We start from the raw sequence: 16,882 nt of genomic DNA on the forward strand, positions 1-16,882 counted from the left end.
TGTTTCCTACAGATGGATCCAGTAGGAGAAATCCACCAGAGAGATGTCCCAGTCCTCTGTATTCCCAGGACTGTCCAGAGGAAAATCACAATGTCCCAGAGAATCATCAGGTAGATGAAGCTGAGCCCTATACCAGATCTATATAGGGGGTGTGGAGCTTTTTGGTCCTGCAGTAATAGATGGGGTCATAGATTTTGGTGGTTTCTTATGTTGATCTGTTAGATTCTTCGCACTCTCTACTGTATTGTACTAAATTGTTACATATGTGAAATCAGGGGGAAGATCTGACTAATCGTAAAGCGGAGGATGAAGAAGAGCAGTTTGAGATTAAAGATGAAGCAGAAGAGGAGACGGATTTAATGGCTGATCAGCAGTGTAAGGAGGGGGGGACGTTCATTAGTTGTAAAGAAAAACCTGTTTTAAATACTACTCCCATCATCTCCCCATCACATGTAAGCAATCTATTCCTCCCCTGTGTGTGATATATAGACTGATATACAGTAGTCATGTATTCAGTCACTGTGTGTTTCCTACAGATGGATCCAGTAGGAGAAATACACCAGGGAGATGTCCCAGTCCTCTGTATTCCCAGGAATGTCCAGAGGAAAATCACAATGTCCCAGAGAATCATCAGGTAGATGAAGCTGAGCCCTATACCAGATCTATATAGGGGGGTGTGGAGCTTTTTGGTCCTGCAGTCATAGATGTGGTTATAGATTTTGGTGGTTTCTTATGTTGATCTGTTAGATTCTTCGCACTCTCTACTGTATTGTACTAAATTGTTACATATGTGAAATCAGGAGGAAGATCTGACTAATATTACAGCGGAGGATGAAGAAGAGCAGTTTGAGATTAAAGATGAAGCAGAAGAGGAGACGGATTTAATGGCTGATCAGCAGTGTAAGGAGGGGGGGACGTTCATTAGTTGTAAAGAAAAACCTGTTTTAAATACTACTCCCATCATCTCCCCATCACATGTAAGCAATCTATTCCTCCCCTGTGTGTGATATATAGACTGATATACAGTAGTCATGTATTCAGTCACTGTGTGTTTCCTACAGATGGATCCAGTAGGAGAAATACACCAGGGAGATGTCCCAGTCCTCTGTATTCCCAGGAATGTCCAGAGGAAAATCACAATGTCCCAGAGAATCATCAGGTAGATGAAGCTGAGCCCTATACCAGATCTATATAGGGGGGTGTGGAGCTTTTTGGTCCTGCAGTCATAGATGTGGTTATAGATTTTGGTGGTTTCTTATGTTGATCTGTTAGATTCTTCGCACTCTCTACTGTATTGTACTAAATTGTTACATATGTGAAATCAGGGGGAAGATCTGACTAATCGTAAAGCGGAGGATGAAGAAGAGCAGTTTGAGATTAAAGATGAAGCAGAAGAGGAGACGGATTTAATGGCTGATCAGCAGTGTAAGGAGGGGGGGACGTTCATTAGTTGTAAAGAAAAACCTGTTTTAAATACTACTCCCATCATCTCCCCATCACATGTAAGCAATCTATTCCTCCCCTGTGTGTGATATATAGACTGATATACAGTAGTCATGTATTCAGTCACTGTGTGTTTCCTACAGATGGATCCAGTAGGAGAAATACACCAGGGAGATGTCCCAGTCCTCTGTATTCCCAGGAATGTCCAGAGGAAAATCACAATGTCCCAGAGAATCATCAGGTAGATGAAGCTGAGACCTATACCAGATCTATATAGGGGGTGTGGAGCTTTTTGTTCCTGCGGTTATAGATGTGGTCATAGATTTTGGTGGTTTCTTATGTTGATCTGTTAGATTCTTCGCACTCTCTGCTGTATTGTACTGAATTGTTACATATGTGAAATCAGGGGGAAGATCTGACTAATATTAAAGGGGAGGATGAAGCAGAAGAAGAGCGGGTGAGGGACGATCAACCGTGTAAGAGTGAAGTGGAGGAGGAAATTCCAGGAGGGGTTACCACAGGTCAGTAATAATGAATTTAGAAAGTGAATTGGGAGGTTTGTTAAGGTGAGGTTCCTCCTTAGTTCTACTTACAGTAACACGTCAGACAATGTGTTATACATAGTGGAGGACCTGAGGGAGCTGTGACTGCACATAGAAGTTCTCTACAAGGTGATCTATGAATCCGGTCATGTAGTAGGCTTAGTATCAGATTTTGGGGGGCACCAGCTGCCATTAACAGCTGGGATCTGAGAAAACATAAGTTTATCCTCTTACAGGGCATGTGTCATCAGAAAATGACCTGTTGTTTAAATTAAGTTTTTGTTAAACGTTTTTGGTGGTGTTTTTTTTTTATTATTTTGTATGTCATTATCTAGATTCAAAATTTCCCTCTGGCCACAGAGTCTCATAATAGTGATCCTTCCTGTTCTGTAGAGATCACTTCTCATCATACATCTCAGTATCATCACAGGTTGGATTACACATGACAGATAAGGCTTTGTTCACGTCTGTGCTGGGACTCCGTTTATAAGTTCCGTCAGAGTTTTCCATCAGGGGAACCCACGAACGGAAGCCTGACTGAAACAAACGGAAACTATCAATACCGTAGTCGACTACGCTATTTATTCCGTCAAAACTACGGAACCCTTAAACAATGGTGACAAACGGAAACCATTTCCACCGGATCAGTCACCATTGAAATCAATAATGATGCAAATGGAAACATGGTTTCCGTTTGTTTCAGTCATGGTTCCGTTCATGGGTTCCCCTGATGGAAAGCTCTGTCAGTACCCTTTGAACGGAGCCCTGACGAAGCCTAACAACTATATATAAATAACACAGGATCCACCATTGACAATAGGTGATGGACATCGCTCCCCTCCTCCCCCTCTCTGCACAGGTCACCGACCACGCCTGGAAATCTGTTCCGTATGAGTCAATGGCTCAGCTCCAGACTATCGTTACCTACGACCCATGTGGCTGCTGTAAAGCAGCAGTTCAGGCAAGATGGCTGCCCCCATAATCATGAACAGAAAATAGAATAAAAAATCTACAATAAATTGTTTGCACAATTCAAACCATTTCAAACAAAATTCTTTGTTTTTGCATCTCCGCTTTCCACGATCCATAACTTTTTTGTATTTTTCCATCTGTGGCCATATGGGGGCTTGTTGTTTGCAGGGCGAGGTGTAGTTTACATTGGCGTAATTTGGGGTACATGGGACTTGATTAACTTTTTTTGGGTGGTATGTGGGAAAAAACCCACTATTTCAATGTGGCTTTTGCATTCACCATGCGGTTTAAATAACATGTAAACTTTATTGTTCAAACGTTATGATCGTGGTGATACCATACATGTGTATTATTTATTTATTTTGTTTACACTTCTACGAAATAAAAAAACTTTTTATGGAAAACATAATAATTTTTATAAACCTTTTTTTTTTTATTTTTTAAGTCCCACTATAATGTTTCTGGCACGGCCTAATAGGAATATAGTCATGGCAGGCCTGGGGGACTTTGTTAGGCGGCTGGTGTTCGTGTTCTCATGCCGTTGATGGGTCATCGTGGGAGCCCCACCCTTTGTCAAACGACTTAAACGCAGCGGTCGCCATTGCCAGCCGAGCACTCGTGGTGAACACAAGAGCACAGCCTTCTGTGCCGTTGCGATCACGTACGTGCACATCACAATACGGGAAGGGGACCCTTTCCAAGATGTACATGATAATGCGGGAAGAGGTTAAGCATCGCAATTAATTCTGATAGGGGCGCCATTTGACATTTGTTCTCCAGCCCTGACACTGTAATGCCTTATTCAGTCGAGCGTTTTTTTAATGGCCGTCACACGGCTGCATGTATTTCTATGGGGCTGTTCACATAGCGGTCGTTTTAACGGACGGTGTGAAGGGCCCAAGAAAAAAATAGGACATGTCTATGAGGGATCCGTGAAACTGTGTCCCGCAGCGGGGCATATCTTCCGTACAAAATGGCAGTTTTTCACGGCCAATTTGACATACGCTCGTTTGAATAAGGCATAAGGCTGATGCATTTACACTGACAGCTCATGGCCTATTAGCCCCTTAACGACTGCCCACTGTCTTTTTGTGGCGGGCACGTCCCCAGTCTACAGCGACGTCTTTTAGCATCGCTGTAAAAGAGGTTGATGAGCGTTTCTGTAAGCGCTCATCCTCTAAGCATGAGCTGTAACTAACAGCTCCTGAACTAAGAGCAGCCTCCTGAATAAAGCTGGGATCGGAAAAACTCCAACCCACTGTTTAACCCTTTGATTTCCGCAGTTCGTGACCACAACATGATCAAAGCGGACTCCACTCTTCGTTCGTCAGCACTGGGGACATAGAAAAGACCCCAGTGCTGTCTGTTCAGTATGCCTGCTTTTAGGGTACACTATGCGATGTCCTAGTGACACAGAATAATGTATTAGTATACAGGAGAATGCTAATACATTGTAAGTTAAATAAAATGTTGTAAATAAAGTTATCCCTTCATGGGATTAGAAATAAAATATGAAATTAAAAAGCTAAAAAAAAAAAAGTCTTTGGCATAAAGTACATTTTATTGCCCATGCGTACCTTACATACAAATCCTACACATATTAGGTATCTACATGACCGTAAGAACCTGAAGAATTAATTTAACAGGTCATTTAGCGTAAAACGTGAACGCAATAATAAATAAACAAAACAAACAATGCTGCAAAAATACATTGTATAACAGACACAGTAAATGTTTTCTACCCTCAAAACCGTGCAGGAAAAAAATAAATAATTTCTCCCCCATAAAACAAGGCCTCATACAGCTGCGTCAATGAAAAAAAAAAAGTTATAGCTGCTGAAAGGCAGAGGCAAAACTGAAAAACTTGAGCTGGTCATTAAGGGGTCAAAGGCCCCATGTAGTAATGCCTGTTCTACCTTCGATATGTGTTAACCCCTTCCTGCCGCAGGCATTTTTAAGATTTACGTTTTTTTCCTTCCCACCCGGCCATAACTTTTTTATTTTTCCACCGATTTAGCTGTATGAGGGCTTGATTTTTGCGGAAAGAGTTGTAGTTTCCACGGCCTCATTTATTGTACCAAATAATGTACTGGGAAACTGAAATACATTTCTTTGTGGCTTGAAATGGGGAAAAAAAAACCATACATTTCAGGGTTATGTTTTTACAGTAACCACCATGAGGTAACCATGATATTTTATCTTTATTCTGCGAGTGAATGTGATTCCGGTAATACCAAAATAATGTCAGTATTTCTGGAAGCAATGTCGGGTGTAAGAGATCCATCAAAAACCCGAACAAAACTGTAATAAAGCCCACAGTGTATTGATAAGGAACAGCTCTATTATTAGAGATCTTCCAAATAAAACAAGATCACGCCCGCATCACCGTACAGTAATATGAATGGAAATAGCAGTTGTATGGCCTCACAGTCATAAGAACAGTCAAATGAAAGAAATTGTGGTATATCCAATACATGTATTTTATATCATGTCTATAGTTACAAAACTAAAAAATGTGCAGCTTCATTCAATAACACTTTTTGATTCGTGTCCTAAAATTCATATCCGGTGTCTAGGAAATGAGAAATTATCAATTCAGGATTGTGAACAATGGCCTCAATTTATTCTGGCAGTCATCTGGCTTTTCTCGGTGGCACTTCAACATGACTGTTGGAAATCCAGAGGCAGCGTAGACCGCACTAGTATAGTAGTCCAGTAGGAGCGGACATATTTTTTTGTTTTTTTTAACAAACCTCATTAGTAATGTAATTCCGCAATGTTTTTTAGTTCAGGGACATTGGGGGTCCATTATCTGTAATTAATTGCAGTGGGCTTTTGTACTGGACAATTAATTCCAGGACCTGATCACCCACAATAAATAAAGAAAATCATAAAGGGTAAATTTGTTTCCTGGTCTGAAAAAAATATGCTTTACAACCTGTCCCAAAAGAAATCATCCCTATTTGGAAAGCCCAGAAATTAAAAATAAAATATAAAGAAATTGACTCCCTAAAAAGCCTCCCATCCCCTATTTTTGGTGTTAATATTAGTCATTGGAAACTGTGTGATAGGGGTAGTTGCAAAGTCCTGGTTTTGATGGACACATGGGGCAGTAAAACCAGGTATACCTCCTCCTTCCATAATTACAACATAACAAGCACCTTTTTTGGGGATACCTTTGTGTCTCGGTGGAAGGGATGGGGTGTAAAATGTGGCACTCTGAAACTCTGCACACATATTCAGACTTGCAGGTATAGTGGAATCAAAAAGGAGAAGCTCAATGACCTGCTCCTGAAAAAAATTGACCATTCCTTGGACCTTTTTGAAAAGAACAAAACTGTTCTAGTAGCAATCTGAATTAGGTAGGTTGGTACCTTTTTGTAGCAGGCCTTTATTTTTTCGCTTCACTAGGTAAGGTTGAAGCAGCTGGTCGGAAATATCTACACAACCCATAAATTAGTTGTAGTCTGTTACACAGACAGGTTTCTGCTTTCCAGTGGTAGCCCCTCTCTCTCTAATTGTCACTGTGTTGTCCGCATGCAGAGTGGACAGCATGTAGACATGCTTTCTGTCTGTCCACTTCACTGCAAGTAATTCCTTTTTCCAAACACCTGGACACTCACTGTTGTGGGAATACCTCTCTGTTTTTCCGTACTGTCCTTCAGGCCCCTGTATTTGCAGCAAGGAGGGCTTTATAAAGGGCAACACTTGTATAAAAGTTGTCTGTATAGACGTGGAACCTTTTGTGCAGGAATGGCTCCATTAGGTTCCACACTATTTTGACAGAGATGCCAATAGTTTCTTGGCAGCCTGGGGGATGAATTTGGCGGTCCCCGTTGTGCTCTCGCACACTTTGTTTAGTTTTACCCCATATCTGGCTCGTTTGGAAGGGATGAAATGTTGAAAAGAAAGACAGCCTTTAAAGCTCATAAAGCATTCATCTACAGATAAATTTTGGTCAGGGGTATACAAATTTAGAAATAAATCCCTATAAAAGGGCGATTAATGGCCTTAATTTATTAAGCCAATCATAGCCTGGGTTACTTCTTGGGAGGACTTGGGAATTATCAGTAAAATACATGAATCACATTAGGGCTTCATAGCGGTTTCTGGACATCACTGCTACAAATACAGGGATAGCGTGGACAGCACTAGAAGTCCAGTGCATTCCCAAAAGCATTCTTTGTACAGTGAAGGAAATAAGTATTTGATCCCTTGCTGATTTTGTAAGTATGCCCACTGTCATCTATATATAATTTTGACAATGTGATTTTCTGTTTTTTTCTTTTAATATAATCTATCTCTCACTGGTAAAATTAACCTAGCCTAAAAATTCTAGACTGTTCATGTCTTTGACAGTAGGAAAACGTACAAAATCAGCAAGGGATCAAATACTTATTTCCTTCACTGTATGCTTCATTTTTGCGTCTGTGAACATAGAGCTGATGTGACTTGCCAAAAAGCTCCTGTTTTGCCTCATCTGTCTAAAGGGCATTCTACCAGAAGCTTTGTGACTTGTCAATATGCATTTTGGAAAATTCCAGTCTCGCTTTTTTATCATCAGCTCTATGTTCACAGACACAAAAATAAAGCAAACAAAGAAAAGAACATTGTACCTTCTGTGAAACATGGAGGAGGCTGGGTTATGTTTTGGGGCTGCTTTTCTGCATCTGGCACAGGGTGTCTTGAATTTGTTCAGGGTAAAATGAAATCTCAAGACTATCAAGGCATTCTGGAGCGAAATGTGTTGCCCAGTGTCAGAAAGCTTGGTCTTAGTCGCAGGTCATGGGTCCTCCAACAGGATAATGACCCAAAACACAAAGCTAAAAACATCCAAGAATGGCTAAGAGCAATGCATTGGACTATTGTGAAGTGGCTTCTATGAGCCCTGATCTAAATCCTATTGAACATCTGTGGAAGGAGCTGAAACCTGTAGTCTGGAGAAGGCAACCCTCAAACCTGAGGCAGCTGGAGCAGTGTCCTCACGAGGGGTGGCCAAAATACCTGTGGACAGGTGCAGAAGTCTCATTTAAAGTTACACAAATCGTTTGTTTGCAGTAATTGCCCCAAAAGGTTGTGCAACAAAATATTAAGTTAAGGGGACCATCATTTTCGTCCATGCCAGTTTCATTAGTTTTTTTGTTTTTTTTTTAATTCTGTTGAACCACAATTCAAAAGCAAAAAGTCTGATTTACATTAGTTGATTTTCAGTAAATTAAAATGTATTATTACTTTTATCAGTTTCAAGAACCTAAAGTAAACCTAAGGGTATGTGCACACACACTAATTACGTCCGTAATTGACGGACGTATTTCGTCCGCAAGTCCCGGACTGAACACAGTGCAGGGAGCCGGGCTCCTAGCATCATAGTTATGTACGATGCTAGGAGTCCCTGCCTCTCCGTGGAACTACTGTCTCGTACTGAAAACATGATTACAGTACGGGACAGTTGTCCTGCAGCGAGGCAGGGACTCCTAGCATCGTACATAAGTATGATGCTAGGAGCCCGGCTCCCTGCACGGTGTTCGGTCCGGGACTTGCGGCCGAAATACGTCCGTCAATTACGGACGTAATTAGTGTGTGTGCACATACCCTAAGAGTAACACCAGAACATTGTTTGTAATTTTTTTTGTATTTTCTTAAATAAAATGAAAAAAATAAAGCCCTAATTTAGCCCTTCAGCTATTACTGCTATTACAGGCCTAAATCCTAACCCTAATCTAGCACTGACCCTAATCGGGGGTGTTTTTTAAAATCTTTTTTTCACAACACAGGACTCAGACTGATTTCTCTTCTCAGAAAACAACTGCAATGAGAGGGGAGAGAAACACAGCCCAAGTCCTAGCTGTGTTATAAAAATAACTTTTTGTGATCAGGGACCAGTCAGAATGGTCCCTAGAGGTTGCTGTGCCAGCTGCTGCCACAGGCAGCTTGGGCACCGCTTTATATCTTAGCATCTTTTATTTAATAATTTGGTGGGAGGGGGGATTTCCTGTCAGGGGGGCTTCGTTTAGCATTTATTACCCTTTCTCCTCTCTCAGAAGTTATTCCATGAGAGGAGAAAGTGTGAGGAACTGGCAACTTGCGGTGACCGCCGCAATTTAATGAATCACGGCGATCTCCTGACCAGAGACCAAACGTTATGGTCTCCTGTAGTTGAGGGAGCGCAGCTTAAATGAAATACTTTGGCGCTACTTTACGTTAAAGTGCTGCCGTGAAAATCGTCTCTCTAGCCTAAAAAACCTTAGGGACCGCTGTGAAAAGGCGTATTGATGGTCACTAAGGGGTTAAAAGGCCAAATGTGTTGGCAGAGGGCAGACTTTATTTCCAGACAAGGTTCTGCTTGTGAAAAAAGTTTTTTGTAATAAAAGTGGAGGACTGGGTGTAGACAAGAATCCTGGATTTTGTCATCGATATATTTTAAAGTGTTCCACATAGCCTTATAAGAACGGTGGAATCGCACACCGTTTTTTAGCTGAATCCAGGAGTGGATTCAAAAGGCATGGCTTACACATCTCCCTTCTCTCAAAACACTGCACGTGTGTTTCCAGCCTAATATGAATGTTATACATTTGTCAACTTTTGTGTTTTGTAACAAAATCACACAATACATTTTTAATCCTAACAGAAAATCCCAGTACGAATTCTGAGGGAAACTTAATGTTATCGATCAATTATAAAGTAGAAGATGAAGATATCATCCAGCACTCTTCAGGAGAAAACCTGATTACCATTAATGTACATCCAGGACTTCACTGTACAGATCTGTTATATAATTCCACTAATCATGGGGAACCTTCTCCTGACCAATCTCAGATTGTTACCACAAGTACACCTCAGAATGGGGGTAAAATGTTTCAACCTGGTGAACAGTTCACAAACTGCTCAGGGCATTTTACAAATAGAAGAATTCACACAGCAGTGAAGCCGTATTCATGTTCAGAATGTGGGAAAAGTTTTACATATAAATCAGATCTTGTTATACATGAGAGAAGTCACATCGGAGAGAAGCCGTATTCATGTTTAGAATGTGGGAAATGTTTTACCGATAAATCAAGACTTGTTATACATGAGAGAATTCACACAGGGGAGAAGCCATATTCATGTTCAGAATGTGGGAAATGTTTTACACAAAAATCACATCTTGTTAGACATCAGAGAAGTCACACAGGGGAGAAGGCGTATTCATGTTCAGAATGTGTGAAATGTTTTACTGCTAAAGACAGACTTAGGGATCATGAGAGAATTCACATAGGGGAGAAGCCGTATTCATGTTCAGAATGTGGGAAATGCTTTACACACAAATCACATCTTGTTATACATGAGAGAAGTCACATCGGAGAGAAGCCGTATTCATGTTTAGAATGTGGGAAATGTTTTACCGATAAATCAAGACTTGTTATACATGAGAGAATTCACACAGGGGAGAAGCCATATTCATGTTCAGAATGTGGGAAATGTTTTACACAAAAATCACATCTTGTTAGACATCAGAGAAGTCACACAGGGGAGAAGGCGTATTCATGTTCAGAATGTGGGAAATGTTTTACTGCTAAAGACAGACTTAGGGATCATGAGAGAATTCACATAGGGGAGAAGCCGTATTCATGTTCAGAATGTGGGAAATGCTTTACACACAAATTACATCTTGTTATACATGAGAGAAGTCACACAGGAGAGAAGCCATATGTGTGTACAGAATGTGGGAAATGTTTTATAGATAAATCACGTCTTGTTAGACATCAGAGAATTCACACAGGGGAGAAGCCGTATTCATGTTCAGAATGTGGGAAATGTTTTACACAAAAATCACATCTTGTTTTACATGAGAGAAGTCACATCGGAGAGAAGCCGTATTCATGTTTAGAATGTGGGAAATGTTTTACCGATAAATCAAGACTTGTTATACATGAGAGAATTCACACCGGAGAGAAGCCGTATTCATGTTCAGAATGTGGGAATTGTTTTGCAGATAATTCAAATCTGGTTAAACATAAGAGAAATCACACAGAGAAGCCGTATTCATGTTCAGAATGTGGGAAATGTTATACCGATAAATCACGGCTTGTTGTACATGAGAGAAGTCACATAGGGGAGAAGCCGTATTCATGTTCAGAATGTGGGAAATGCTTTACACACAAATCATATCTTGTTGTACATGAGAGATGTCACACAGGAGAGAAGCCATATGTATGTACAGAATGTGGGAAATGTTTTATAGATAAATCACGTCTTGTTAAACATCAGAGAATTCACACAGGGGAGAAGCCGTATTCATGTTCAGAATGTGGGAAATGCTTTACACAAAAATCACATCTTGTTAGACATCAGAGAAGTCACACAGGGGAGAAGGCGTATTCATGTTCAGAATGTGGGAAATGTTTTACTGCTAAAGACAAACTTAGGGATCATCAGAGAATTCACACAGTGGAAAAGCCATTTTGATGTTCTATATGTGGAAGATGTTTTAGAAAGAAATACAATTTTGGAACTCAGAGAATTCACAGAGCAAAACATTATTTCAAACACATCCGGTTATTCACAGACCTTAAACAACCAGTAAGAGTGTATGTTCATTTTTGTGGTTGGAATTAGCCTGGATCTGCCAAACACCCAAATTCTATTTACCAGAGGTCAACTATGCTCGAAATCTATGAAGGAAAAGTACTGTAGTTATAAGAAAGAAAATAAGAGCCTTGTTTACTTACAAAGCAGTAGCTGAATTGTCACCATGAACTCGCTTCTCCTGCAATGTGGGGGAATTTATGAATACTGTAATAAGAAGCCAGAGTGACAGTTAGGACAATGTAAACATTTTGTTTTTAACATAAATGGACATTTTTATATTTGACTTTCATTAAAACAGTATAAAAAGATGAAGGTGATGAAATTGAACAAAAAAACACAACTAACAAATTAACTTTGCAATTAGATAAAATAAAAATTCACAGATCTTTTGTTGTTTTTTTTTCATAAAAGTAAATGTCATAAGTGTTTTTATCACTACCTTAAAGACCTAGAATTAGAATGAGGTGTGGCGCCCAAAATCACGCCTATATGTGGTGGTGAATGGCCAAACGATTTTTCTGATACCACAGTATTTACCTGCTAAATCTTGTGTCCACTCGTCACCTATGTGGGTGGTTGTGGCTGCCTCTCTGTGTTCTTACCCTCAGGGTAGATTCTCTTCAGCAAATTTCTGAAACTCAAAATCGTTCCATACATCGAAGTGGGGTTGTTTCTGCAGCATGCACATGGATTCTGAATGCACCATTAACTCCTTCAGGACTGAGCCTGTTTTGGCAGCCGATTTTTTTCAAATCTGAGATGTCTCACTTTATGTGGTAATAGCTTGGGAATACTTTTACCTATCCAAGCAATTCTGAGATTGTTTTCTCGTGACATGTTGTACTTTGTTAGTGTAAAAATTGGGTCAATAAATTCAGTATTTATTTGTGAAAAACACCAAAAATTTGCAAAAAATTATATTTTTCTAAATTTATCTGCTTGCAAAACAGATAGTAATACCACTCAAAATAGTTACTAATTAACATTTCCCATATGTCTACTTTGTGTTTGCATCGTTTTTTGAACATCCTTTTATTTTTCCAGGATATTACAAGGCTTAGAACTTAACCCCTTCCCGCTCAGCGACGTAATAATCCGTCGCACTAACTGTATCGTTAGCGCTCAGCTACGGACTATTACGTCGCGGGAGTAACGGCCATTTCGGCCGTCCTCCCGACACATTCAGGAGCTGTGACAGCTGCTGTCTCGTACAGCAGCTGTCACAGCTCCTACAGCGGGGACCAATCGCTGTGTCCCCGCTGATTAACCCCTTAAAAGCTGTGTTCAATAGTGATCACGGCTTTTTAGGGGTTAAGCTACCATCGCCGGCCTGCTACACGATAGCGGCCGGCGATGGTGACTATGGCAACCGGACACCAAACAATGGCGTCCGGCTCTGCCATCGACGGAAGCCTAGTGGGTCCTGACGAAGTCAGGACCCACTATGCTTGCTGTCAGTGAGTAGCTGACAGTTCTAATACACTGCACTACGCATGTAGTGCAGTGTATTAGAATAGCGATCAGGGCCTCCTGCCCTCATGTCCCCTAGTGGGACAAAGTAATAAAGTTAAAAAAAGATGTGTAAAAATAAGAAAATAAAAGATTTAAAAGTAATAAAAGTAAAAATCCCCCTTTTCCCTTATCAGTCCTTTATTATTAATAAAAATATATAAACAAACAAATAAACTATACATAATTGGTATCGCCGCGTCCGTAACGGCCTGAACTACAAAATTGTTTCGTTATTTATCCCGCGTGGTGAACGCCGTAAAAGAAAATAATAATAAACCATACCACAATCACAATTGTTTGGTCACTTCACCTCCCAAAAAAATGGAATAAAAAGAGATCAAAAAGTCGCATGTACCGAAAAATGGTATTGATGGAAACTACAGTTCGTTACGCAAAAAATAAGTCCTCGCACGGCTTTCTTGATGGAAAAATAAAAAACGTTATGGCTCTTAGAATAAGGTAAGACAAAAAGTAAATGATTTTTTACAAAAATTTTTAGACGCAAAAAAAAACCTATAAACCTCTGGTATCGCCGTAATCGTATCGCCCCGCAGAATAAAGTGAATGTGTCATTTATAGCGCACGGTGCATGCTGTAAAAAAATAGAATAAAAAAACAACAATTGCTGTTTTTTAATCACCACGCCACCTAAAAATAGAATTAAAACTGATCAAAAAGTCGCATGCACCCCATGAAAACTACAATGGATTCCTCAAGGGGTCTAGTTTCCAAAATGGGGTCACTTTTGGGGGGTTTCCACTGTTTTGGCACCACAAGACCTCTTCAAACCGGAGATGGTGCCTAATAAAAAGGAGGCCTCAAAATCCACTAGGCGCTCCTTTGCTTCTGAGGCCGGTGCTTCAGTCCATTATCACACTAGGGCCACATGTGGGATATTTCTCAAAACTGCAGAATCTGGGCAATAAATATTGAGTTGCGTTTCTCTGGTAAAACTTTTTGTGTTATAGAAAAAAATGGTATAAAAAGGATTTTCTGACAAAAATAAAATTTTCAATTTCACCTCTACTTTGCTCTAAATTCCTGTGAAACACCTAAAGGGTTCATAAACTTTCTAAATGCTGTTGTGAATACTTTGAGGGGTCTAGTTTCTAAAATGGGGTGTTTCATAGGGGTTTCTAATATATGGGCCCCTCAAAGCAACTTCAGAACTGAACTAGAACCTAAAAAAATAAATAAATGAGGCAATACTTTGCTTCTTACATTATACTGATAATGAGCAGTGCCCACCCCGAGATGACCCCAGTTTTGACCGTTTGTATAAACGGAGAACCCTATTAGACCGTTTCAGTGCCCGGTTTTCCCAAGCATACACCCCAAGAAGTGTATTTCTATTGATGAGTCCTTGGTACATTTTAAAGGGAGGCTCAATTCCGCCAGTACCTGCCGGGTAAGAGGGCAAGGTATGGCGTGAAGATGTATGAGCTGTGTGAGAGTGCATCAGGGTATACCTACAGGTTTAGGATATATGAAGGGAAGGACACCAGTATTCAGCCCCCAGAATGCCCCCCTTTACTGGGAGTTAATGCAAAAATTGTGTGGGGTTTGGTGCACCCACTGCTGGACCAGGGTTACCACCTCTACCTGGATAATTTTTATACCGGCGTCCCACTCTTCAACTGCCTCTACCTGGATAATTTTTATACCAGCGTCCCACTCTTCAACTGCCTCGCTTCCAGTCCTGTGGCATGCGGCACTGCTAGAAGAAATCTGAGAGGCCTCCCTAAGACTCTGCAGGGCAAACAAGAAGGGGTGAGCGCAGGGCACATTCTAGCAGCAACATATTGTGTGTCAAGTACAAGACAAGAGAAGCGGAGCCACACACATCGTACCAGGGCAACACTTTCCAGGAGAAGTTCCCCAAACTGGCAAGAAGGGAAAAAGTCAAAAGAGGTGCAAAGTCTGCTATAAGAGGGGTATAAGGGAGGACACAATATATCAATGAGACACGTGTCCCGAATAACCAGAGCCCTGTATAAAAGAGTGTTTTAAAATTTATCATACATCCCCTGATTTATAATTTACCCCAATTCTACTTACCCTGATGCACTCCGCACAGCTTATCCCCCCTTATCTTTCCCTTCTGAGCCCTGCTGTGTGCCCAAGCAGCTGATAACAGCCACATTGAGGGTATTGCCATACCCGGGAGAACCCACATTACAGTTTATGGGGTGTATCTCTTCGGTCAAAATGCTCACTACACCTCTAGATGAATGCCTTAAGGGTGTAGTTTTTAAAACGGGGTCACTTCTTGCGGGTTTCAACTGTACTGGGGCTTCTGCACACATGACTTCACACCAGAAAATCCCCAGTAGGCCAAATGGTGGTCCTTTCGTTCTGAGCCCTCCCATGGGCCCAAACAGCAGTTTATCACCACTAAAACGGGGTATTGCTGCACTCAGGACAAATTGCGCAACATAATGGGGTATTTTATTTCTTGTGAAAATAAGACATTTTCAGCCAAAACTACATATTATTTGAAAAAATTAATTTTGTTTTAATTCCCAGCCCAATTCAAATAAGTTCTGTGAAAAAACGATCGGGTCAAAATGGTCACAACACCCATAAATGAATTCCTTGAGGGGTGTAGTTTCCAAAATGGGGTAACTTCTGGTGGGTTTCCTTTGCTTTGATACCTCTGGGGCTCTGCAAATGCGACATGGCACCCGAAAACCAATCCAGCAAAATCTGGACTCCAAAGAACAAATAGCGCTCCTTTCATTCTGAGCCCTCACATGGGCCCAAGCGGCAGTTTATCACCACAAATGGGGTATTGCCGCACTAAGGACAAATTGGGCAACAAAATGGGGTATTTTGTTCCCTGTGAAAATAAGAAATTTTGATCACAAATGACATCTTATTGGAAAAAATTACATTTTTTTCATTTCACAGCCCAATTCAAATACGTGCTGTGAAAAAACTGTGCGGTCAAAATGGTAACAACAACCATAAATGAATTCCTTGAGGGGTGTAGTTTCCAAAATGGGGTCACTATTCGGGGATTCCTACTGTTTTGGCACCTCAACACCTCTTCAAACCTGGCATGCTGCCTAAAATATATTCTAATAAAAAAGTGGCCTCAGAATGCACTAGGTGCTTCCTTGCTTCTAGGGCTTGTGTTTTAGTCCATGAGCGCACTAGAGCTACATGTGGGACATTTCTAAAAACTGCAGAATTTGGACAGTACATATTTAGTAGTGTTTCTCTGGTAAAACCTTCTGTGTTACAGAAAAAAAATTGAATAAAATTGAAATTCAGCAAGAAAAATGAAATTTTGAAAATTTCACCTCCACTTTGCTTTAATTCTTGTGAAATGCCTGAAGGGTTAAAAAACTTTCTAAATGCTGTTTTGAATACTTTGAGGGGTCTAGTTTTTAAAATGGGGTGTTTTATCAGGGTTTCTAATACATAGGCCCCTCAAAGCCTCTTCAGAACTGAAGAAGTACCTTAAAAAAAAGGCTTTTGAAATGTTCTTAAAAATATGAGAAATTGCTGTTTAGGTTCTAAGCCTTGCAACGTCCAAGAAAAATAAAAGAATGTTCAAAAAACAATGCCAATCCAAAGTAGACATATGGGAAATGTGAACTAGTAACTATATTGGGTGGTATAACCGTCTGTTTTACAAGCAGATGCATTTAAATTCTGAAAAATTCTATTTTTTCCAAATTTTCTCTAAATTTTGCAATTTTTCACCAATAAACACTGAATATATCGACCAAATTTTACCACAAACATGAAGCCCAATGTGTCACGAGAAAACAATCTCAGAATCGCTTGGATAGGTTTAAGCATTCCGACGTTATTACCACATAAAGGGAAATATGTCA

At 40.4% G+C, this 16,882-nt stretch overlaps 1 protein-coding gene across 1 annotated transcript; it reads left to right on the top strand.

Moving 5' to 3' along the window:
- Window positions 1-16: 16 nt before the first annotated feature.
- On the top strand, window positions 17-11,481 carry LOC142657760 (uncharacterized). Its single transcript, XM_075833163.1, has 9 exons — window positions 17-110; window positions 276-375; window positions 537-634; window positions 801-900; window positions 1,062-1,159; window positions 1,326-1,425; window positions 1,587-1,684; window positions 1,850-1,964; window positions 9,586-11,481. Exons 2-9 carry the CDS (start codon window positions 360-362, stop codon window positions 11,400-11,402), a joined length of 2,442 nt encoding a protein of 813 aa, XP_075689278.1. The 5' UTR covers window positions 17-110; window positions 276-359; the 3' UTR covers window positions 11,403-11,481.
- Window positions 11,482-16,882: the final 5,401 nt, after the last annotated feature.

The sequence above is a fragment of the Rhinoderma darwinii genome, chromosome 1 (assembly GCF_050947455.1).
Source record: "Rhinoderma darwinii isolate aRhiDar2 chromosome 1, aRhiDar2.hap1, whole genome shotgun sequence".
In the NCBI taxonomy this organism is placed as follows: domain Eukaryota; kingdom Metazoa; phylum Chordata; class Amphibia; order Anura; family Rhinodermatidae; genus Rhinoderma; species Rhinoderma darwinii.